The sequence below is a fragment of the Lonchura striata genome, chromosome 5 (assembly GCF_050655825.1).
Source record: "Lonchura striata isolate lonStrDom1 chromosome 5, ASM5065582v1, whole genome shotgun sequence".
Taxonomy (NCBI): domain Eukaryota; kingdom Metazoa; phylum Chordata; class Aves; order Passeriformes; family Estrildidae; genus Lonchura; species Lonchura striata.
The window spans coordinates 39,930,622-39,950,551 of record NC_140707.1 but is presented as its reverse complement, the minus strand read 5'-3'; the positions used below and the strand labels follow the sequence as shown (position 1 = coordinate 39,950,551).

Here is a 19,930-nt window from a genome sequence, read left to right as displayed (position 1 = left end):
ATTCCATCATGTTAGAAAAATACTTATGAGCAGCTATTTAATGGGTCTTTTAAAATCAAGAGGGCTTTTAGAAGCTGTAATAATTTGGTTTAAAATTTGATGGACATAGCATTACTTTTTCATCTAATGGTGAAAATGACTAATCTAAAAATGAATTTGTCCTTCTTATCAGGTTTTTCTTTCTTAAGTTACCTTGGTTCAAAATTCCAGTATCAGTTGGAGAAAGCTGGAATCAAGAACAGCCTGGCTTTCTTGAAGCAAGGTGGTTGCTGCAGGTCTTCTCTGAACACTGATGGCAAGCCAGCATGCACATAATCGTTTGTTCTAGCTGAGTGCTCAGACACTTGTTGCAAAGATTGCCCTTTGCAAGGTGACAAAAAGAGCAGGATGAGGAGAGGTCCAGCAGGAACTGGGACAGTGATGACTTTTCTTTTCTAGAGGCACAGCCTGGAAACTTCTGATATCTCTTTGGGCAACTGCCGTCTGATTTGGGAGCTTTTGGAATTGCACAGCAGACTCCTCCCTTTCTTCATCCCTGAGTGAGGGTCTTGTAGTCAAAGAGCATTTCTGACATAGAATAGGTATTCTGAAGGAAACAAAGAATAGCTAGGACTTTCAAAAGTGATTTCTTTTTTCTTGTTCATACAGGAATGTAAAATATGAGCTAATAAACTTAGTGCCTTTCAAGTTTTCAGGGCAAAAGGGTGGAGGTTGCTCTGCCTTAGGAGCAGTGTGGATGGGTAGACTTATGCTACTGGGTAATAAATGAAGACTTTACTAGCATATTAGCTCTCCTTTAGAAGAAGCAAATTAATGTTGGAAGGAGAAAAAGGTTATTGGTAATAACTAGTTATTGGTAATAACTCTTTCTTCAGATCCTTTGCCCTCTTTTCCTTCCTGTTGAGCTCTAATTTCTGGGGCTCAGTAGGTACATTGGAGTACCAGAAGATATGAGGTAACATGATTCCATACACAGACCTCTCTCGCTACTGATGAGAAGAAAACAAAATGGCTTTATGTTCATATGGCTTGGCATATAGTTGCAGAAAGCGGTTATGTGGAGCTTTCTGCAGAGAACAAGCAAGCATGCTGGCAAGAGATACTTCTAATTTCTAAATTCCGTGCTCTGGTGATCCATATTTACATGGCTTCTATTGCTGTATGATGCAATGCCAGTTAGTCATACAATTTGCCTCATAAGGTAATTTAAATAAAATTAAATTGGCAGCAAACCTAAAACTTTAAAATAGGCCATATTGATTTGTTCTGTATCCGAAGAGTGTTCAGTTGCTGGAAGGCAGAACAGACCTGGGCCTGGGGAGATGGAGGTGTGTTTGCATGAGGTGGAACTGAAGCCCAGGTCCTCCAGGGCATGCTTGCTTTGTGACTTTGCAGCTCAGACACTTATCAATGTCCTTTTTGTGCTGCATTTGTCCCACAGCTGAAGAACAAGTTTCCAAGAAATGTAATTGCTCTTTTGTGAGATTAGGATATTCAGAACCTGCAGAGTTCTTTTGCTCATAAGGAGCATCTTGCATTAATTTGCTCCAGTTTCTGCTAAGTTTGATGGTCCTGAGACACTATGAAAATGCATGCTGTCCTCTAGAGGTTTGGATCTCCTCAGTCTCTCCCACTAGGATGTTGTTAATGTTTTAAGAAGCAGTGAAAGGCCTCCTTGGAGCCAACCTTACTGGATTTCTTTCCTGACTAAAGAATGGAGAACATTCCTTTCCAGCCACAGGGAAAAGTGTGCCATACTTTGAGACAAAAGAAGTAAACATGAAACAAACCAAAATTTTATTTTCTTTATCTGGGAAGTGTTGGAGCTTTAGCTCAGATTTAGGATATTGCAATCAGGAGTAGTGTCTTTTACAGTCACAAAGAAGGTTTTAAATGTAGTCTGGTTAGGAATCAGAGGGATGAAGAAAACAGCCATGTGTCTTCTTATCTCTGTAAATTCAATTGGTCTTCCTTGGTAAAACTGGAAACAGAGTAAATTAAAAGTGAGTGAAGAGGAAACATATTGAAGTAGGTATACTGGTTCATTAGTGGTAACTTACTGTTCTGGACACTGCATGATACTATGTTTAAACCAACTGAATGAAAGAAGTGGAAAAGGATGGATCCCAGTAATCTGGGATTTAAAGGTGATGCAACTGCAGGGTAAATTTGGGCTGGAGTACCTTTCAGTGTCAGTCATGAAGAGTCTTTAGTGGCATGGACTCCCTTTTTCTTTTATAAAGTCTTTATCAATACAAAACGTTCCAGGCCTATTTTGAGTTGTCTTGTTCCCCTATTGCAAAAGCTGACAATAGAATCTGCAATTGCCTGAAGAGTTGGTGAAATGTAAGCTCTGATGGCCCTGCAGAAAGGAAAGCCCAGGTTGAACATGTTGTACAACTACTATCTTACATGTAGACATGACTCTCATATGGAGCTGCAAAAAGCTTTTTCTCAGTGAGTTTTGCAGCATATAAGAAAACACTGAAACAGTTTGAGAAACCTAAGATGGGCAACTTGAAATTCCTGCTGAAAATCCTAAGATAAGCAACTTGAAATTCCTGCCATTAAACATGTAGAATTGGGTTCTTTTTTGTGGGTTTAACTGTCAGAAATTAGTTTAAAGGCAGGCTTTGTTGGCAGGAAAATCCTGGGCTGCAATTGTGGGCAAGTTGGCCCTTTCTGTGGCTTTTTTTGTGCTTTTTTCCAAGTGTCTTACCTCTAGAAAATGCTAATGGCCCAGTTATGCAGCCAACAGACTCAGCAGTTGGAATCAGTAATGAGCCATTAGTGTGAGTCAGTAATTAGGCTGAGCAGTAAAGGGCAAACACTCTCCTCAGGCAAACCCAAGCGAAGGAGGCTTGTGCTGATGAAAATAAATGGAGCTGCTTATACCTGGGGACCTGGAAGATTTCTCTGCTGCTGGTAAGAAGTCAGGTGCAGCTGGCCCTAATTCACCTGCCCTCAGCTTGCAGGGAGAGGAGCACATGGCCTCCACAGGGGCTCAAATGTCTCACAGAAGACAGAAACCAGCAAACTGAAATATGACTAAAACATCAGACTGGGACTTTGGTTTTCACCTTCTCCAGATCTTTCTGGATTCAACCCAGTACTATGTACTGAAACACAACTGTGCTGTTATACAAATCGAGCTTCAACTGCATATCCAGCCTCATAAACAGAGAAAATGTTTTGGTGTCTTTGGCAGTTAGTGGAGAATACAGAAAAGAAAGAGAAATGCTGTGTGGCCTTCATCAGTAAGATGAAGTAAATGCAAGTTTACTGAGGCAGTATGAAGTCAAGTGATAGTTCTAGGTGGTGAACACCATCTTATGTTTAATTTCTTGCAGAACATTAGCAGGTAGCAAGTCTACAGAGCTACCCAAACAATTAATCTGGATCCCTTATGTTTAGTGTATGTATTAAAATTTAAAAAAATATACTAATTTAGAAATCCAGATGGAGAGCTTTCATGTAAGTATCATTTTCTGAACTGTTTAACTTTTTCATGTAATGTTCCTAGACCAAGACTGATGTGTTTTTCAGGTATTTTATGGGTAAAATATACACATGTGCTGAAAATGTGCACAAACAATTTGATGCTTGTGGATAGAGCTGGGTGTGTAGTGTAGCTCAGTGGAAAGTCAGACTGTACTATGCATATGTAATAAGTCTGCTTCCTGAAAGCAACCAATTTGCTGTATGTGTGTGCTACAGGAGGGATGCAAGTCCTTCCCATGTGCAAAAGCTTGATTTGTTCTGCCACACATTGATGGTGACAGTTTCTCAGTCTACCCTGTTAAAATCTGAGAGTTAGGAAGCAATCTATGGGAGAAACATGAATATATTTCTACTTTTCATGAAACTAGAATAAAGGTCAGTAGATTGAGAAGTTATGGGGTTAGTGTAAAAAAAACAGTCCTGCAATAGCTCAAGTGAGCTGTGAGCAAAATTGCTGTAGATGGAATTTGTAGCACATTAAGATTTTGGTTAGCTCACATTTATATTTCCAAGCAAACTCTAGCAGTGGAATTGAAATTTTCTTCCCTATTATAAGAATAGTTCTGTAATAAATACTATTAACTTAATCAGTAGATGTGCCAGCTTGTAAATATTCAGAATTCTCTCTGGTTCCTATTGCTGTCTCTATCCTGTATATAATCTACAAAATTACTTACTAAGTTCCAGTTAAATGTAGCTGTAGAAAGCAAGTCAACTTCACAGGTATGGTAGACTGTAGTTTGCCAACATGACAGATTTTATTAGATAGCAAGAACCCAGCTTTTAAATGGAAATTGTGATCAATTTTTTGAGAACAGAGAAATGTAGTTTTGCAATTTTACAAGTGTATATTGGATAACTTTTCCAGAGCAGAGCAGTCTTCTGAAAAACACTTAGATATATTGCATGAAGCAAACAGATTTTTGAAGCATTCAAGTCTAGAAGTATGACTTCAATTTTGTTACATAAACAGTAGAACTAAAAACAATCCTTTTGGTTCCCCACATCGCTGCCTTGTCTGAAATTGTTTAGTTTTCGTCAAGACTTTTTTGTGGGCCTCAGAACATATGTATCAAATTTGAGACTGGAGAAAGTTTCATTGGCAAGTATAACAGAAGGTAAATTCTGGTTTAAAGTGTATTATGTTTGATACAATGCAAGAATTCTGCTTTCATCTATAAAGTAGCAGTCCCAATTGGTAGCTTAGTCTATATAATATGACTTAATAAAATTGTAGTTTACAAGTGTTATTATAGCAATCTACAGACAACTCCTGTCTATAATGTCTTAAGAGCAGCTGTAAAGGTTTTTAAATTATTAAGTCATGGTACTGAGCAAGCTGGTGAGTAAATCTAGTAAGTAGACTAACAATTGATTAAACAACATCTGTTAAGGTATTATTAACTGTTTATGTGCTATACGTGGATTTCTGATGTCTGATCATTACAGCTTGCAGAGAAATGGAATAAATTTGGGGTCTGTCAGTTGGTTTTGTTGTTCAAATACTTTATGTAAGCTCAAAACCTTTTCTCTTTTTAAAGAGTTGTTGACATTCTTCTCATGCTTTATACAGTCTAGACATCTGAATGTTAGTGTTGTTTTCTTTCAAATCAGTGTAATGCACCAGGAAATGTGTTTTGTTGTGATGCAGGTGTTTGGTCAAGGGGCTGGAAATATGTTCCTTTCAACTCCTTTGCTCCATGAGCTCTATCAAAGTTTCTCTGTAAGAGAAATAAACTATGAAATTGTGATGGGAAATCTTGAATGCACGTAGATCATGTGTGCCCTTAAATAAGGTAGGGAGAAGCTGGAGAGACAACCCCAATGTTTTTTCAAGTTCCTGCAATAGTTCTAGGGGGATTAAAGATAGATCATTACTACAGACCTATGTGGAATAACAGCTTTCCTGTTGGTGCTCATCTGGGCTTTTGTTCTATGGTGACAGCAAGGAAGCTGTACAGAAAAATGCCCTGATAAAGGCTAAGGATAGGAGAAGACTTCCCCACAGACTGAATTTTTCTGGGCAGTGTCCATGTCTTTTATTACATGTTCCTATGCTCCACTTGATGCTCAGTTTCTGATGGGACCTTCAGGTGCTGCATCAAAGCAATTTGTATAAGGACTTGACTGGTTTCTTCTTGACTGTTCAGCTTCTCACAAATGTGCCATTAAATGAGATGATTCTTAATATCAGCTGTCTCTGGTTCATTTTGAGCAATACATTTGTAGATGTCTAGCAGTCTGTAACTTGAAGATTGACCTTCACCTTAAAATAAGAATATTTTAATGTTGAGAAAGTGTTGTCATGTATATGCTGTGTACACTGAGATGCTTTATTCTGTACATACCCATTTCCTTCTGAAACACATTAGATCCTTTGGAGGCCCTTCCAGCAGTACTGTTACCGTATCTGATTCCCTCTGTTCTTCATGCCTTCCCTCACAGAGAAGAACTATTCCTTTGGTTTTATAATCAAATAGAAAAGTTCCTTTAGACAATATTCAGATTCTGGGATGAAAATGCTGGGGCTATGTAGTTAGAGAGCAAAATTGTGCTCACTCACTAAAGCTCTGACACTCCTCTTTAGTGATCCAGGGAGGAAAAAAACCTGTGGAAACTAGCAGTGGAAAAACATATATTTCCCCCCCTCCTTTTTCTTCATTTTCACACATGCAGTACAGATATAACAGTGAGGTATCCATTCTCTTTGCCTGCAAGGAAATGAAAAGGCATATTGTAAGCCCAAGGCTAGTCTGGTTGTCAGCCAGGAATTAGTCCTCTAAAGGAGAAAGGGAGAGGGGCTGGCGAGAGAAGAAGCTGGAAATGAGGAGCTAGAAGGGGGAAAGTACACTCTGAGATAGGCTGGCTGCACATGGCTCGAGGTGGCAGGGGTCTTGTGCTTCCTCAGGACGCAGGTGTTGGGAGAAAGGAAGGCAGCTTATACACAGGCATGTGTCTGGGGGAGCAGGGTCAAAAATTTAGACTATTTACTTAATCCCTTGGAAAGGCTTTTTTCTCTCCTGTTTTCTTTTTGTGTTTAACAGACTGCTTTACAGGGGACACGTGTGGTAATTAACACATGCAGCTGTAGGGCTTCAGCCATATGTCTGAATTTCAAATGGCCATTGATCTGGCAAATTTCTGCTGTCTCCAACCCCCCACTTATAGGCCTTGAAGATGTGGGAGAATTTATAGAGTCTTTACCTTGAAGAGAGCTGGAAGGAGAGGAGTGAAAGGGAATGTGAGTGATATTGGGGAGAGAAGTAAGAAAGCGTGGTACTGCAACCACACCATTGCATGCCCCTCACCCCAGCTCACCATATTTTATATTATCATGTAGCTTCTGAAATGTTTCCAAAGCTAGGGATCTTGTTACTACTACATAAAGCTTGCATAACAATTGTTACATTTTTTTCCTTGATCAGAATCACAGCATTCTTGTGAGCATTTCAGATGTGCTCCCTTTTCCACAGCTGCAGATATCTGGGCTCTTGCACAGCCGAGAAGTGATAAGGTGGTAGTTGATTGTGGACTTTGAGAAGCCTTTCAGGAGAGGTAGTTGAGGAGGGGGTGTCTATTGGGCTGTGTGGAAACAGAGAATACTTCACATCAAAGCAGAGGCTTTGGAAAAAAAAAGTGATATATTGTAGGCAGAATAAAACCAGAGAGGTTAAACTAAACAATCAGAAGGTGGTTGTTCCTTTTGCCAGAAGTGATCAGGCAGCTGTTGACAATGCTATAGAGCTTTTTACAAACTTTGCTCAAAGTTTGGGGCAATGTCAAGTGTTAAAAATCTTGCTGTGAGATATGGTGCCTTAAGCAAAATATTTCTTTGTGTGGAAACTATTTTGCTCCCTGTTTTATTTCAAATGTCACTCAAGGCAGTGAGCCAAGTGGAAGATGGTTAAAAATTAAGATACTGTAGCTTAAAATTCTGCAGTATCTATAATACTTGTAGTGTTTACAGGGTGAGATTTAAAAGAGTTCTTCTACCAAGTACAAAGCTATAAAAACATTAAACATCTCTTCCTCTACTTCCCCTTCTTCAATTGATTTTTAAACATTCTCAGTGCTAGCTATTGCTGATTTCTTGATCTCATCACTCACTCTACAGTGTAAGTAGTACAGACAGTTTGGAGGTATTTCTGCTTTGGATAAAAAAAAGAAAAAGCAACCAACAAACATTCCTAACAGTTTGTAGTCCAGCTTTTGCTGACTGTGATTTACCCAGCCTCTATAATATTGGTAGTCTGTTTCTGTGTTGTGCCTCTTCTCTCCAGTTTCCTTATGAAGCTTAGTGCCAGGACTGTCTGTAGCAGCCATGCACTACATTGCCTCTTCTAACTCACCTCCCTTTTCTCAGTTTATTACTACAGACAGTACTCCTGCTTGGAACAAGATGGACTAACATCCCTTCTATGGATTGGCAATAGCTTTTCCAAATAATGTGGTTGTAGCCTATATTGATATGCACTTGGATGTAGTTTTCTAATTCTTTTTTATTCAGCTTATTTCCTTTCAATTGTTAATCTCTCTGAAGAATAAGGTTATTTCAATTCTTCCTCACATCTTCATTACCTTGATCCTTTTCTGTAGAAAAAAAAAAAAAGGAAGTGCTGGATTTACAACTGTATAATTGCTGGGTTGTATTTACCACAGCAAAGCTTTTCTATGCCATTTGACCTGTGAAGTTGTCTGCTGGTCAAAATGAGCCTTGGAGACTCCTTTGAAACTGCCTGCCATCCCTACAGCCAGCTGCCATTGGTACTTGATAAATATGCCGCCATTTTCCAGCAAATGTATTAGGTAGTTATGATTTTTGGTAACAGGTAGATTTTGGTGCTATGTGTTATGACCATACCAAAAAACCGTTTAGTCCTGCTGATTCTTTTAGCTGTGTCTCCCTTTCCCATCAGGTGTGTCTCAGTAGGGGGGATGGCATTAGACCTTTGAAGGACAGCTTAAGTACACAGCTGAATGAAAAATATTCTTTGCTCCCATTGGGAGCCTCTTTCTGCAGCCTGTATGTGTTTTTTAGTTTTGAAGGCATTCCAATAGCCTTCCCAGGTGTTGTTGTAGCTGATTTTTTACACAGGGAAATTGTTGCTGGTTCATAAGGAGAAGAGCCACTTTCCATGGTGGTCTAGATTCATTTCTTTAGCTGTGCAGAACATTGCTAGCAGCTGTGAAACATCAGTCTGCAATGACAGGCAGGCTGAGGTCCTGTCTGAAAACTTACCAGATGACAGAAGCAGAGCCTGGAAGCTGAGTTGGGACTCTGAGCTTTGTTCTCCTTCTCCTTTCTCAGCAAGTAGTTGAACTACAGCATTTTAAACATTCTTACATTGCTGGTGAGGATGGGCTCAAAACTTATCTGCTGCTAGATACTATGTTTTGAAATTATCTTAATTATGCATTATTCATTATTATTGTGAAATAAAGATACAAGTCACTATATGGCACTTACATGTAGCATTTCTAGGCAAGCTGTTCAGTGGGGCTAATGGACTCTAGTCCAAAGAGGGATTTTAGTGTTGTCCCTGCTGTTGCACAGCTTATTTCAGAAGATATATGAACAAAATAAAAGAATGAATTTTGAAATAATGGGATTGAGAATATGGTCATCTTTCAAGCTAAAAATACTGTATAGCTTATACAGTAATTAAAAAAAAAAATAGAATGTTTTGGTTTTTAACTCAGTAAAGTAACCAGAATAGCAGTTGGATAGCAAAATGCAGCAATACCAAGGAAATAGTCACTTCTTCCAAAGAACTGCAGTACTATACCTATGATGGAAGGGAGGAACTAAGCTCAAAGGGAGAAGGGCTTGAATCTGATATAGTGGAAATGGTAGATTAATAAAAATTACTTGTATCTTAGCAGCTCCCTCAAGAGCCTTTGAATGGATATGCAGGTCCTTTTATTTTTTTTTTCCTTTTTTTTTTCTCCTTTTGGCAATTTGAGCCACTCTGGAAGTGGACTTAAGGTTTTTTGACTTAAATCAACACAATTAAAGTCACTGGCAGCCTAGTTGTCATTCTCTTCGAGACAATGACAGAAGTGGAGGCTTGGTTCTATAGGTCAGAGCTGATGACAAGAGCATGTATTTCTAAGTCATAGGATGATTTCTGTTTGCTTAAGGAATAAAACTGCTGCTGGGATTGTTACAGAAGGATGAGAATAATAAGCCTCAAAGTGGGGGAGGGCACAGTGAGGACAATGTCTTCACAGTTTGACAGTGATTCCACGTTGATCAAAAATAAAGCTTTTTGTGCAAATCTAAACTGAAGATAAACTCAAAAGTAAACTGACCTTTATTTCCTGCTTCACCTTTTTAACAGATAAGGTACAAATCTGGCCTTGGGCATTTATTTTTCCTATTACTTCCAAATCTTTGAAGAGACCTATTTTGCCTTTTGGGAAGGACTTTGGCTGTGAAGTCTGAAAACTGTAAAACTTCAATAAGGTAAATCTATGTGCAGTGACAGGTCTTCTCCATTTAAGTTTCCTTGCATTTGACCTCAGAAATGCTCTGATAACCAAACTAAAATCTGATTATATGCTTCTTTATCCCATATCTTATATACAAATTGCTTTTATAGAGAAGATAATCTCTGTGTTAGAATTTGGTGCAAAAATGAGCTGAGAATTCTGGCTCTAAACAACAGGACTGTGTACAGGTTCCTTATTCTGAGTTAAATCTGTACTCAGGCTACCTGTGGGGTACAGCTGCTTCTTGTCCAAAAGTCCAAGCCTGCAAAATTGGTTAAGACTGTGGTTTACTGTTTACAGTTTGGAGAGAAACTGGCTGCAAACCAAGAAATCTTATTTCACAGGTTTTGAGGTTTTGAATCCCTCACTTACTGCTCAGTAGAATGAAAGAGAGATCACACAAACTTGTGGCTCCCTGCTGTCCTCCTAAATTAGTTGATTGCGCTGTACTGGGGATTTTAGCTTGAGAAAGAGGAGAGCAGAGGGTGAGTCTCAAGTTTGAATTAGGTGAGTGCTCTTAAATAATGGCTTTAATAATCTTAAGGTAGCTTGTCTTCTGCTTGGAAGCATGCCCATACACTTCAGAAAAATGTTCTTTGGAATGCTACATTTCTGTGTGCTAAAACAACAACTTTTCCCACGTAGTGAAGCAAATTCGCTAACAGCTCAGCTTAATTCTCTGATCTTTATAGCTGCTGCTTGTTCAAATAACATGTAGTGTCTCTGCTTTGACATCAAAATCCCTAGGAGTTTTGCCATCATAGTGGTAAAGTTTAATGGCTCAGTTTTCAGCTGCCTTGTCTTCCATGCAGCAGTATTAGGAAGATGTTTTTTTCTCCCCAGAAAGGTTTGCACAACTTTCAGAAGGGAGTCAGGTATTTTAAGTGGTAATTACCATAAGGGCTTGGTTCAACCTGCAAAGTTCAAATCTGAATCTGGATCTGAACTTTCCCCAAGGCAGGGGGTGGTTTTGGACATTGTATTGGTTTGACCTATTATAGTGCAAGCTCTAAAATGCAGGTCCAGATGTGGGCTGGGATTTTGTATCTTTCCAAGTATGAGACATTAAGGGTCACTTTTACATGACACATAATATGAAACTAGATCTTGTGTTGGGGAAGGTGTCTACAGCATTATGTTTGAAGGGTAATACCTTACTGTGTCTTAATTTTTCAAAACAAGCTGTTTAAAGGCTGCGAAGAATGATGGGTTAGAGGGGAGGTTTCTTTTGGCTAATTACTGTAGAACCGCCTTTAGAACTTAGGCAGTAAATAAGGACTTTGGGTTTTAGAGAGATTCTGTCGGAATCTCAAGATTCAATAGTTTTAAAGCCACTGAACCCTGGAGACTAGAGTATTGCTATTAATGAGTGCTGCTCCAGACTGCTTTTGACACGTTTGCTTTTGAAGGACCAGACCCAGGAAGAGGGAGCTCTTTGTTTGTGGTCAGAATAAACTCATTGTACACCCAGACAATTAACTCTTCAGTCAGCTTGCCAGCCTCTGTAAAGCACTCCACTCCCCTCTCTGTCTACCTCCAGTTCTATTCAGACACTTGAGCGCACCAGTGTTTTTTGTTTATTATTCTGAAAAAGTCCTTCACAAGAATAGTTGAGCAGATCAACATTGTCCTCCCAGCAGCATTTATCTCCGCCTGGCAGTGAGTGTGTCAATCAGGAATCAAAAAGCCAAACAGAGGAGGCTTTGAATTGTGTCACAGGGGTCAGAGTTACTTCCAGCTGTCTGTGCATGGGTTAGGCTTTCTTGCAGGGCGAAGAATTGTGCTGCCAAACAAACACTGAGTACATTGGACCACAAAGTCCTTGGGGCTTCAGTGGCTTTTTTTCATGTTGATGCACCTGCGAGGGAGATGTGAGGAGGAAGTGGGGGGAACTAATGCCTTCCAGACGGCACAAGGAAAGGCTCCTTATCCTCTCTGGTTGATATCTGGAATGCAGTGCTGAAGTAAAGGCTGCCCACATCCATATGGCATACGGAATAGTTGACGTAGGAAGAAAAAAATTACTGCAATGACATTGCAAGTCAACCTTTGCAGTCGGGAGCTCATTAAGCCCCACAGAGCACTTGGATGTTTAACACTTAGTCATATTTTCCCCTTTTTAAGCAAAATTTTACTTCACGTGTCCATGTCCAAGTGTTTGGGGGTTGTTTATATCCAAAGGCAGCACATTGCTGCTGTTTCTTAAAATTAAAGCAATAAAGAGTGAGAACGTGGCTTTTGGTGAGTTTGTTTAAAAAGATGGATTTTTTGTAACAGCTGTGGGATCTCCATGCATAGAAGTGGTTGGACTTGATGATCTTAGAGATCTTTTTCAATCTAAATTATTCTACGGACAGGAGTGTGAAAACTTGGCAGGGAAGTCTATCTGCACTGGTGTGTTTCTATTTCAGCTGCTTGCAAAAACTTACCTTGATTGGCCAGATTGAAAGAATTTTTTTTGCATGAATGCTAACTTTCTGCATTTATATTGGCAATATATGTCTGTACATAAAAGTTGCATAGGCTATTAAATTAACTATGACTTGCTGAAATTGTTTCAATTAATGTAGAGAAGGACTGTGGTTAAGGCAACAATTTGCTCCTCCCCTGCAGTACTAGAAGGGACATGTATTTTTGTCTAAGACCCCATGTAGTGTAAACACAAAACACAAGTTTTGTTGTCTTTTTTCTTTTTCCTTTTTAAATACTTAAAATACCCTGGATCTGGGGGTAATACATAGAAAAGTCAAAGTCAAAACTGCATTTTCAAGATTAAGGAGCTGCATGGATACAAGGAGCCTAATTGACCTGGCAGCTCTTTCTTTGTCTGACCAGAGTTATTGAAGCTGCCTGAATGAGTATGTATTACTTGCGTCCCTCAGAAGTACTGGAGCCTAGGACAGCTCTTCTCTCTTGCTGTTGGCTTGTCAGGTTTGCTTAAAGGTGGACTTTGCTGCATAAAACTGGACCTGCTAAGTGTTCACTCATTGTCCTGGCTCTCTGTGCTCTAAGTTGTCTATTTAGCTTCAGCTGTGCTCTCTAATGACTCAGCCAAAACCAGATGATGGTAAGTGAAGGAACCACTTGACACTGGAAGAAGGCTGCCTCTTCCCAGAGCAGAGCTATACACTTAAAATTGTCATCTGCTTATTCTATCAGTCTGAGTCAAGTCTATGAACCATTGATGTTCAAGCTATAAACTTTCAAAGAATATTAGATTTTGTATATAGCCTGAATGATTGACTCCATAAACACCTGTGTGCTTCAAAATGGGAGAAATGTTTGCAGATTGCCTCATGTATTCCAGTCAGAGCACATTAGCCCTCCCACATCACATCTCCTACATAGGAAAAATATACTCACTCCACAAGTCATCTGAATACTTGCATTGTCACATTAGCAGACCAAGACTGTGTGCTTCCCCAGCAACATCAACCTTCAGTACATCACTTTTATCTCCTGACTTTTCCCATTTCTACAGCTTCCATTAGGTGGCTTGAGTCAGGAATAGTAATTCACAGCAGCAGGCAGTTACTTCCCATATTCCCATAGTAATAATGCTTTTTTATGTCAAGGAGTTTACTTTTCTCCAGACGTAATTCAAGTTGCTCATGGCCTTAGTGCAGGTCATTCAAAGTAAAATGATCACTTTAACAGGTGTTCTTTGGATGGATTGGATCTCCTTCTCCCTCAACCCCAGTGTAAACTACAGTCATTGCAGATGTGGTGCTTGCTAGGTGTTTTGCAAGGATAAGACATGGGGAAGGGTATCCTAGTGAGAGGATAAAGAGTTCTTGCCCAGCAGTAGTAGAAGATCAGGATGTACAAGTAATTATCCCTGTTTCAAGTCAGTGTCAGTCAAGTGCAATAAAAACTGTTCTTGCTTGTGAGCTTCTGACAGTAGTAGAGGAATTCTGGAATTCTGGTTTATATCCAAGGTACCTTAATGTGAAAATGGCTTGGGGAATCTCATTTAGACCTGCCTGTTTCACTCTTGTCCTGTAGCAAGATAAAAAGACCATTTTAAGTTGACAGCAACTGAGCCAGAAAAATCTGCTTAACTTTTGCAAGTGTACCCTAGGAAAAGGACACTGGAGGAGTTTTATACCTTTAAAATGTCCCGTGAGGAGGTATTCTACTGAGTGATACTGTCTGTAGACACTGCTCTTGGAAAAGGAAAGTGGGTATTCATGCTGGGTTGTAAAACCAGAATTATGCCAGTGAACTCCTCCTCAAGGCTCTGAAAATATTTTGCAACCAAGGGATGTGGTTCTGAATTACATGAGTTCCTGATCTGAAAGCTTTGCTATCTAGAGGGATTAGGAAGTAACACTTGATCTCTCTAATCTCTGTGACATGCTGTGTATAAGGAACTATTGCAGTGGCATGCCTCTTTTGAAAGTGTGGAATTTAACAGCTCTTTGAAGAAAGAAGAGACTGTACCCAGTGAACGTACTTCATTACCTTTGTACCCAAAGTAACAGTATTATGGACTTCCAATATGGTATCACAGGAGACCTTAGACCTCTGGAATAGTTCAGAGTTTTGTTCTATATTGAAATATTCATTTAAGGAATACAAAATGGTTTTTCAAAACTTTCAGGTATGTAAAATAGAACTTATGCCTTGTTTGTGAGGAGCAAACAGGCCAGTGGAACAAATATTCAGTGTGACAAATGGAGTATTGAGCGAGAGGAAAAATCAAATAAGAGTAGGCAAGTACTAGAGTGGATTTTCTGCTGAAAGGGAACAGCAGTGAAACTTGACATAAGCTAATTTGGAACACTGAGACTTGCTGAGAATTATCCAGTTTAAGAAAAAAAAAAATTGGTAGTTTTAGAATAAGAAGCTGGCAGCTGGGAAGTGAGCATGGTGTTTTTAATGAAGTGCAATTTTTGTCTTTTATGTGATTATTTCATGACCTTTAAAAAGAATCAGAAATATCCCTGGCTTTTGATTTTTGAAATATGGTGAATGTAATTACAGGGTTCTTGTCTATTTCATTTTTTTCTTGTATGTGTTATGAAAGAACTGTAGAACTGTACTTGCTTGAATAACAGGGGAGTAATTATACTTCTCTCTATTTGCAAAACTCTTAATACTGTGCTGGGTGCTGCTACAATGTGGACTTAGTGACAATTTGGCTTTAGTAATCCAGTAAGGAAATGATTGTGTAATCCATTGAGCCATTTTACTGAGATTATCCTAAACAATAGCTTTGAACTAAAGGGTTTGTTTAATGCTCTCCAGTAGCTTGATGGCTAACTTCATACAGAGGCTGCTGCAAAATTTTCTTTAAGAAGAATGTATTTGACAAATTGTAATTGCTGCTGTGTTCCTTGCACATACATGAACGTGAAGGAATCCCCCTGAACCTGAAACATCCTGTGTTCTGCCAAATTTCAAATAATCATTTGGATTAAATGATGTGGCTCAGATCCACTTCTAATTTTCCCCTATTGTTAGCTTCCAGGTTGCTGCTTTAAATCTGAAAAGCAATTCTGTAATTACTTGGTGCAGAAGCAGTCATGAGAGCAATCAGTACTTATTATTGTGCTGGTCTTTTTTAAACACCAGGTCTTTTCCTATTTTGTATAACTTGAGAATTATTCACTTTTCTAGTAGTTCTATGAGTGTTTTCAGCAGTTTGGGGTTGGTTTCTCAATCTTTAAAGCCAGTCATGCTAATTAGATTGTGTTCACTGCTTTGTTACAGTGTAAAGTGCCATCCTAAATAAATAACAAGCCATAGCTGTGGCTCTTGGAGCCTTGCAAAAGCAGAGCAACCTACTCTAACATAAAAAGTGAAGATCAGCTATTTACTTCTATCTGAAGAGCCTTTAAAGGGAAAACCTTTCTCCTTGTAATTTAAGAAATATTCAGGATTTTTTTCCAAATCAGTTGCTCAAACTTTAAAAAAAAATAAATACAGCTTATCCAGGTTACTGGTAATGCCCAATAACAGAAAAGCTCAGAACAAGAGCTGACTGAGGAATGGTAAGTATTTTTTTCTTCTAAGTATTTTCTGTTACACTTGCAGTTTAGCATAAAACCAAATACAGTGATGAAGAGGAACATGACAAAAGGATGTCTCTCTCATTTCTGTCAATGTTCTTTACTTCAGTGGATCTCTGAGGTTGAAATGGAATTATCAGCATGTTTTTGCTTTCTGTGAACTAGACTACTTTGTGTGTAGAAATGCATACAATAAATTAACTGTGGAAGAGGTGTTCAAGCTTTTCCTCACTTAAAACTGCAAATACAGGTATGGGTGGAAAAAGTCTACAAGTTTCTGTTTTCCATCTCTGCCCTTGCCTTCCTCTTCCAATGGTCTCTTATTTTGTAAATGAAGCTGATATAAGAGAAGGCTAAGGGCAGTTATTGCTTCCTTTAGGAAGGAATGTCCCATGTACATTTCCTCAAGAGTGTTTGCCCCGTGCATCTGATAGTCATGGAGACAAAGGCAAGCCTGGCTTTTCTGGCATGGACTCCTCCCTTCACAGATTTTCACAACTTTACATTTTTAGGTTACTGCCCACTTTGCTGCCTAGTGTCATTCTTGCCAATAATACATGCAAAGAATAGTTACTAGAAATTGAAGGTTTAAGTCACTATATTTCAAGTAGGAAAAAAAGCCCAATTCTAGGTGTAGTAGGCTGACCCTGGCCAGATGCTAGGCACCCACCAAAGCTGCTCTCTCACTTTGCTCTGGAACTGGATAGGGGAGAAAATGTATCAAAAGTTCATGAGCCAAGGTCCAGGAGAGATCATTCACCAAATACTGTCATGGGCAAAACAGACTCCACTAAACCTAAACCTAATGTAAGAGAAACTGTTGTCCCACAATTTTCCATTGGAAGACATTGCCACCACATTGCAATTAGAGAACACTTTGATGCAGTCATTGGAAATAAAAAAGATTTGCTATTGACCATCCTGTTCTAACAGCTCTGCAGTAAATGCTGATGCCAGTTCTATACAGGTAAGTTTCAGAAGAAGAATTTTTCTTTTGAGCAAAAGGAGTGAGGAGAAAGAGGCAATCCTATTGCTTTGCTGTCTCAGGAAATGGCCTGTGTAAAACTAAACTGACCTGAAACTAAAAAGGCAATTAATGCCTTCTGGGGAGACTACCAGATGATAAACACCTGTGGTTTGAGGAGGGAGGGGGGAGGCTTTTTAAGTGTACCAAAAGGGCTTAATGCATATTTTATGTAAAATGTTACTGCTTTTAGCATAAAATTTTTTTTTTCTGTCTGTCTTCTCTCTCTTCCGGACTTGGCCGGGCCATGTACAAATCCCAATCATTCAACAGTACTGGAGAGTAGATAGTATTTACCTCAATAATGGTAGTTTCTTTTCGATTCTTTCTAACCCTCAATTCAGATGATGGTTCGAAGCCAACGCCTACCATGGAAACCCAGCCTATTTTCGATGGAGAAGGTAAGAACATCCCTTAAAATAACCACAAAAAAAGCTACTTCCCTCTCCCTTTTCTCTAGGATTTATGGTTCAAATGCTTTCTATATCCTGCAAAGCAGACAAGCCAGTGAATCTCATTAAATTATCCAAATTTTAGAGTGCCCCTGGGACCTCAGGCATTTTCCCTCTTGCATCCTCCCCACTTTTCTGGAATCCAGCAATAACACCAGTTGATCAGACTCCTGGTGTAATCTTGGAGGAAAAGTGTGTCCCAGCAAGTAAAAAAAAGAAAATGTTCATCAAATCAGAAGTGGCCACTTCCTTTAGACTGGTCTTACCCCCTTACTATCTCCACTTCCTTACTATCTCCACTCTGGTGATACTAATACTGGGAATTTCATGACCTCTGCAACATGTTACGGCTTCACAAAAGGAAGGGTAATGCTAAACCGCAGCTTGTGCATGTTGACTTGGAATAAAATTGCTGGGAGGTTTCTTTATTTAGCAAATGCTTTCATTGACGCACATATTATTTAGGCAAATGAAGTCATTGTCCTGGGCCCACTTAATTCATGGCCCACCCAGGCAGTTTCCTTCTCAAATAGGCAATCTTGCAATTGTATTATTTTGGAGAGGGAATATCGGACCTTAGTCTACTGGAAGCTTTCAAACAAGGATAAAATGGCTGTCATCACAGAGGGTTCAAGCCTTTTACACACATAAATATAAATATAAATATAAATATAAATATAAATATAAATATAAATATAAATATAAATATAAATATAAATACTAGTGGGAGTAGTGCTCCTTTAGTAGTGAATGGCCTTAACAGCAGCTGCTTATGTCTTGTATATTGCTTGGAAGCAGTGCCTGTTTTCTACAGGTTTAAACCCACCACCATTATAGTGAAGCGGTGGGCTGATGTGTGACCCACTCTGTGACCCATCTGAAACTGTAGACCATAAGGCAGTGAGGCACAGCCTGCTCATTTTTATAGGGGACTGCTGTACTTCATGCATTTTTTAAGCTAGATCAAAGGCAGAAATGGAGACTACTGAGCAAGAGTAGGAGGTACTTTTCTATTGATATTTCCTGCTTTCTTGTAGAAACGCATGCTGTGGTGGGGTTTTATTGCTGCTAAAGTGAACATATTTAATGGCGAGATGCTGTAGTTCTATCACTTCGTATTTAGTGATCGTAGATTTGTGGCAATCTTCTTGTGAGCTTTAAGAAACAGCAAAGCTCTCAGATTAAAAACACTCTCAAATAAACAAAGAGCCATGCTGGCTCTCTCATTTATATCAAAAGAGGATTCCTTCTGGCAGTAAGTTGATATGGTATTAAATTACTATTGGCAATCACAAACTTCTGACCTTTAAGTTTTCCTCTGAGAGGGTACCCATAGATATATAAAAGAAAGAATGTGCTAATAGAATGCATGAGTGAGATAATGTGGTTAATACAGCCCATTCAGAAGCTCCTTCCAGGAGAGTTTCAACATTTTGGTCATTCAAATAGAACTGGACAAAGTCCTTTAAGTGGTGTAGTGAACACACCTTTTCTGGTTCTTCTGGTGACAGGCAGAATCTGAAAAAAAAGTGTTCTTCTGCCTTCCATGAAAAAGATTTTCAATCAAAAACCTTCGCATTGATTTGTAGGTGAACTCCAGTCTGATAAATGGGCTTGGACTGAATGATGAAAGATTGACTCTCAAAAACATTGCAATATATTATTCAAGACCTTGTCTCCAAGACTTTGAGAGAGCATGACTAGTGCAATGGCCTCCTGTTGTATTAGCAGAGTCCCTTACGACTCTTGAGAACAGGCAGACAGGCAGGTTAATCAGCCTATGCACTGATGAATAACCTCTTCTATGATTGTCACTCTTCATTTTGTCATCTCTATCAGTAAAATAGGACTAAGTAGATTTCAGTGGTGGCTGTAAGATTAAACAATTAATGGTGTGATTCTTGGAGTGTCCTGTGCAGCACTAGGAGCTGGACTTCAGTGATTCTTGCAGGTCCCTTCCAGTTCGGGATATTCTGTAACTCTAAAGTCCTGAGCAACCTGGTCTGTTCTTGAAGCTGACCCTGTCTGGAGCAGAAGCTTGGACCAGACACCTCAGGATGTCATCCTGAACAATCCCTTGATCCTATCTGAGCAAACATACTGTGATACTTCACTAGAAGACTCTCCCAGTGTCTTGGGCAGGTCTTCCTGAGGAGTGGCTTGTACTTGGTGTCTGACACAAATGACAGAAAAGACCAAAACAGTTATCCATTCACCTGGCAGGTCTGAAATCTTCATAGATGTTCAAAGGCAGTAAAGTTCATATCCCATTCCACTTCACTGAATTTGAGAACTGATGGGTTCCTGTAAACCTATATATTCAAAGTCAGGCAGCCAGGGTGGAGCTGGTATCAACATGAATGGATGATAACAATGTAGATTTTTTTTTCATGTTTTGCCTTTGGTTGCCTACCTTCCATACACAAGAGGCTGACTTTTTCAAAGGG

At 39.2% G+C, this 19,930-nt stretch overlaps 1 protein-coding gene across 10 annotated transcripts in view; it reads left to right on the top strand.

Moving 5' to 3' along the window:
* SMOC1 (SPARC related modular calcium binding 1) overlaps positions 1-19,930 on the top strand; it is a 136,616-nt gene that overhangs the window by 71,150 nt on the left and 45,536 nt on the right. For 4 of the 10 annotated variants that reach the window (XM_085582013.1, XM_021540753.3, XM_021540752.3 and 1 more), the window contains exon 6: positions 17,343-17,432. The exons of 3 other annotated variants lie outside the window; for them this stretch is intronic. In XM_085582013.1, coding sequence (XP_085438139.1) covers positions 17,343-17,432 — 90 coding nt within the window. The remainder of the gene's footprint in view (positions 1-17,342; positions 17,433-19,930) is intronic. 3 more of the 10 variants (XM_085582016.1, XM_085582012.1, XM_021540755.3) reach the window with 1 other exon arrangement.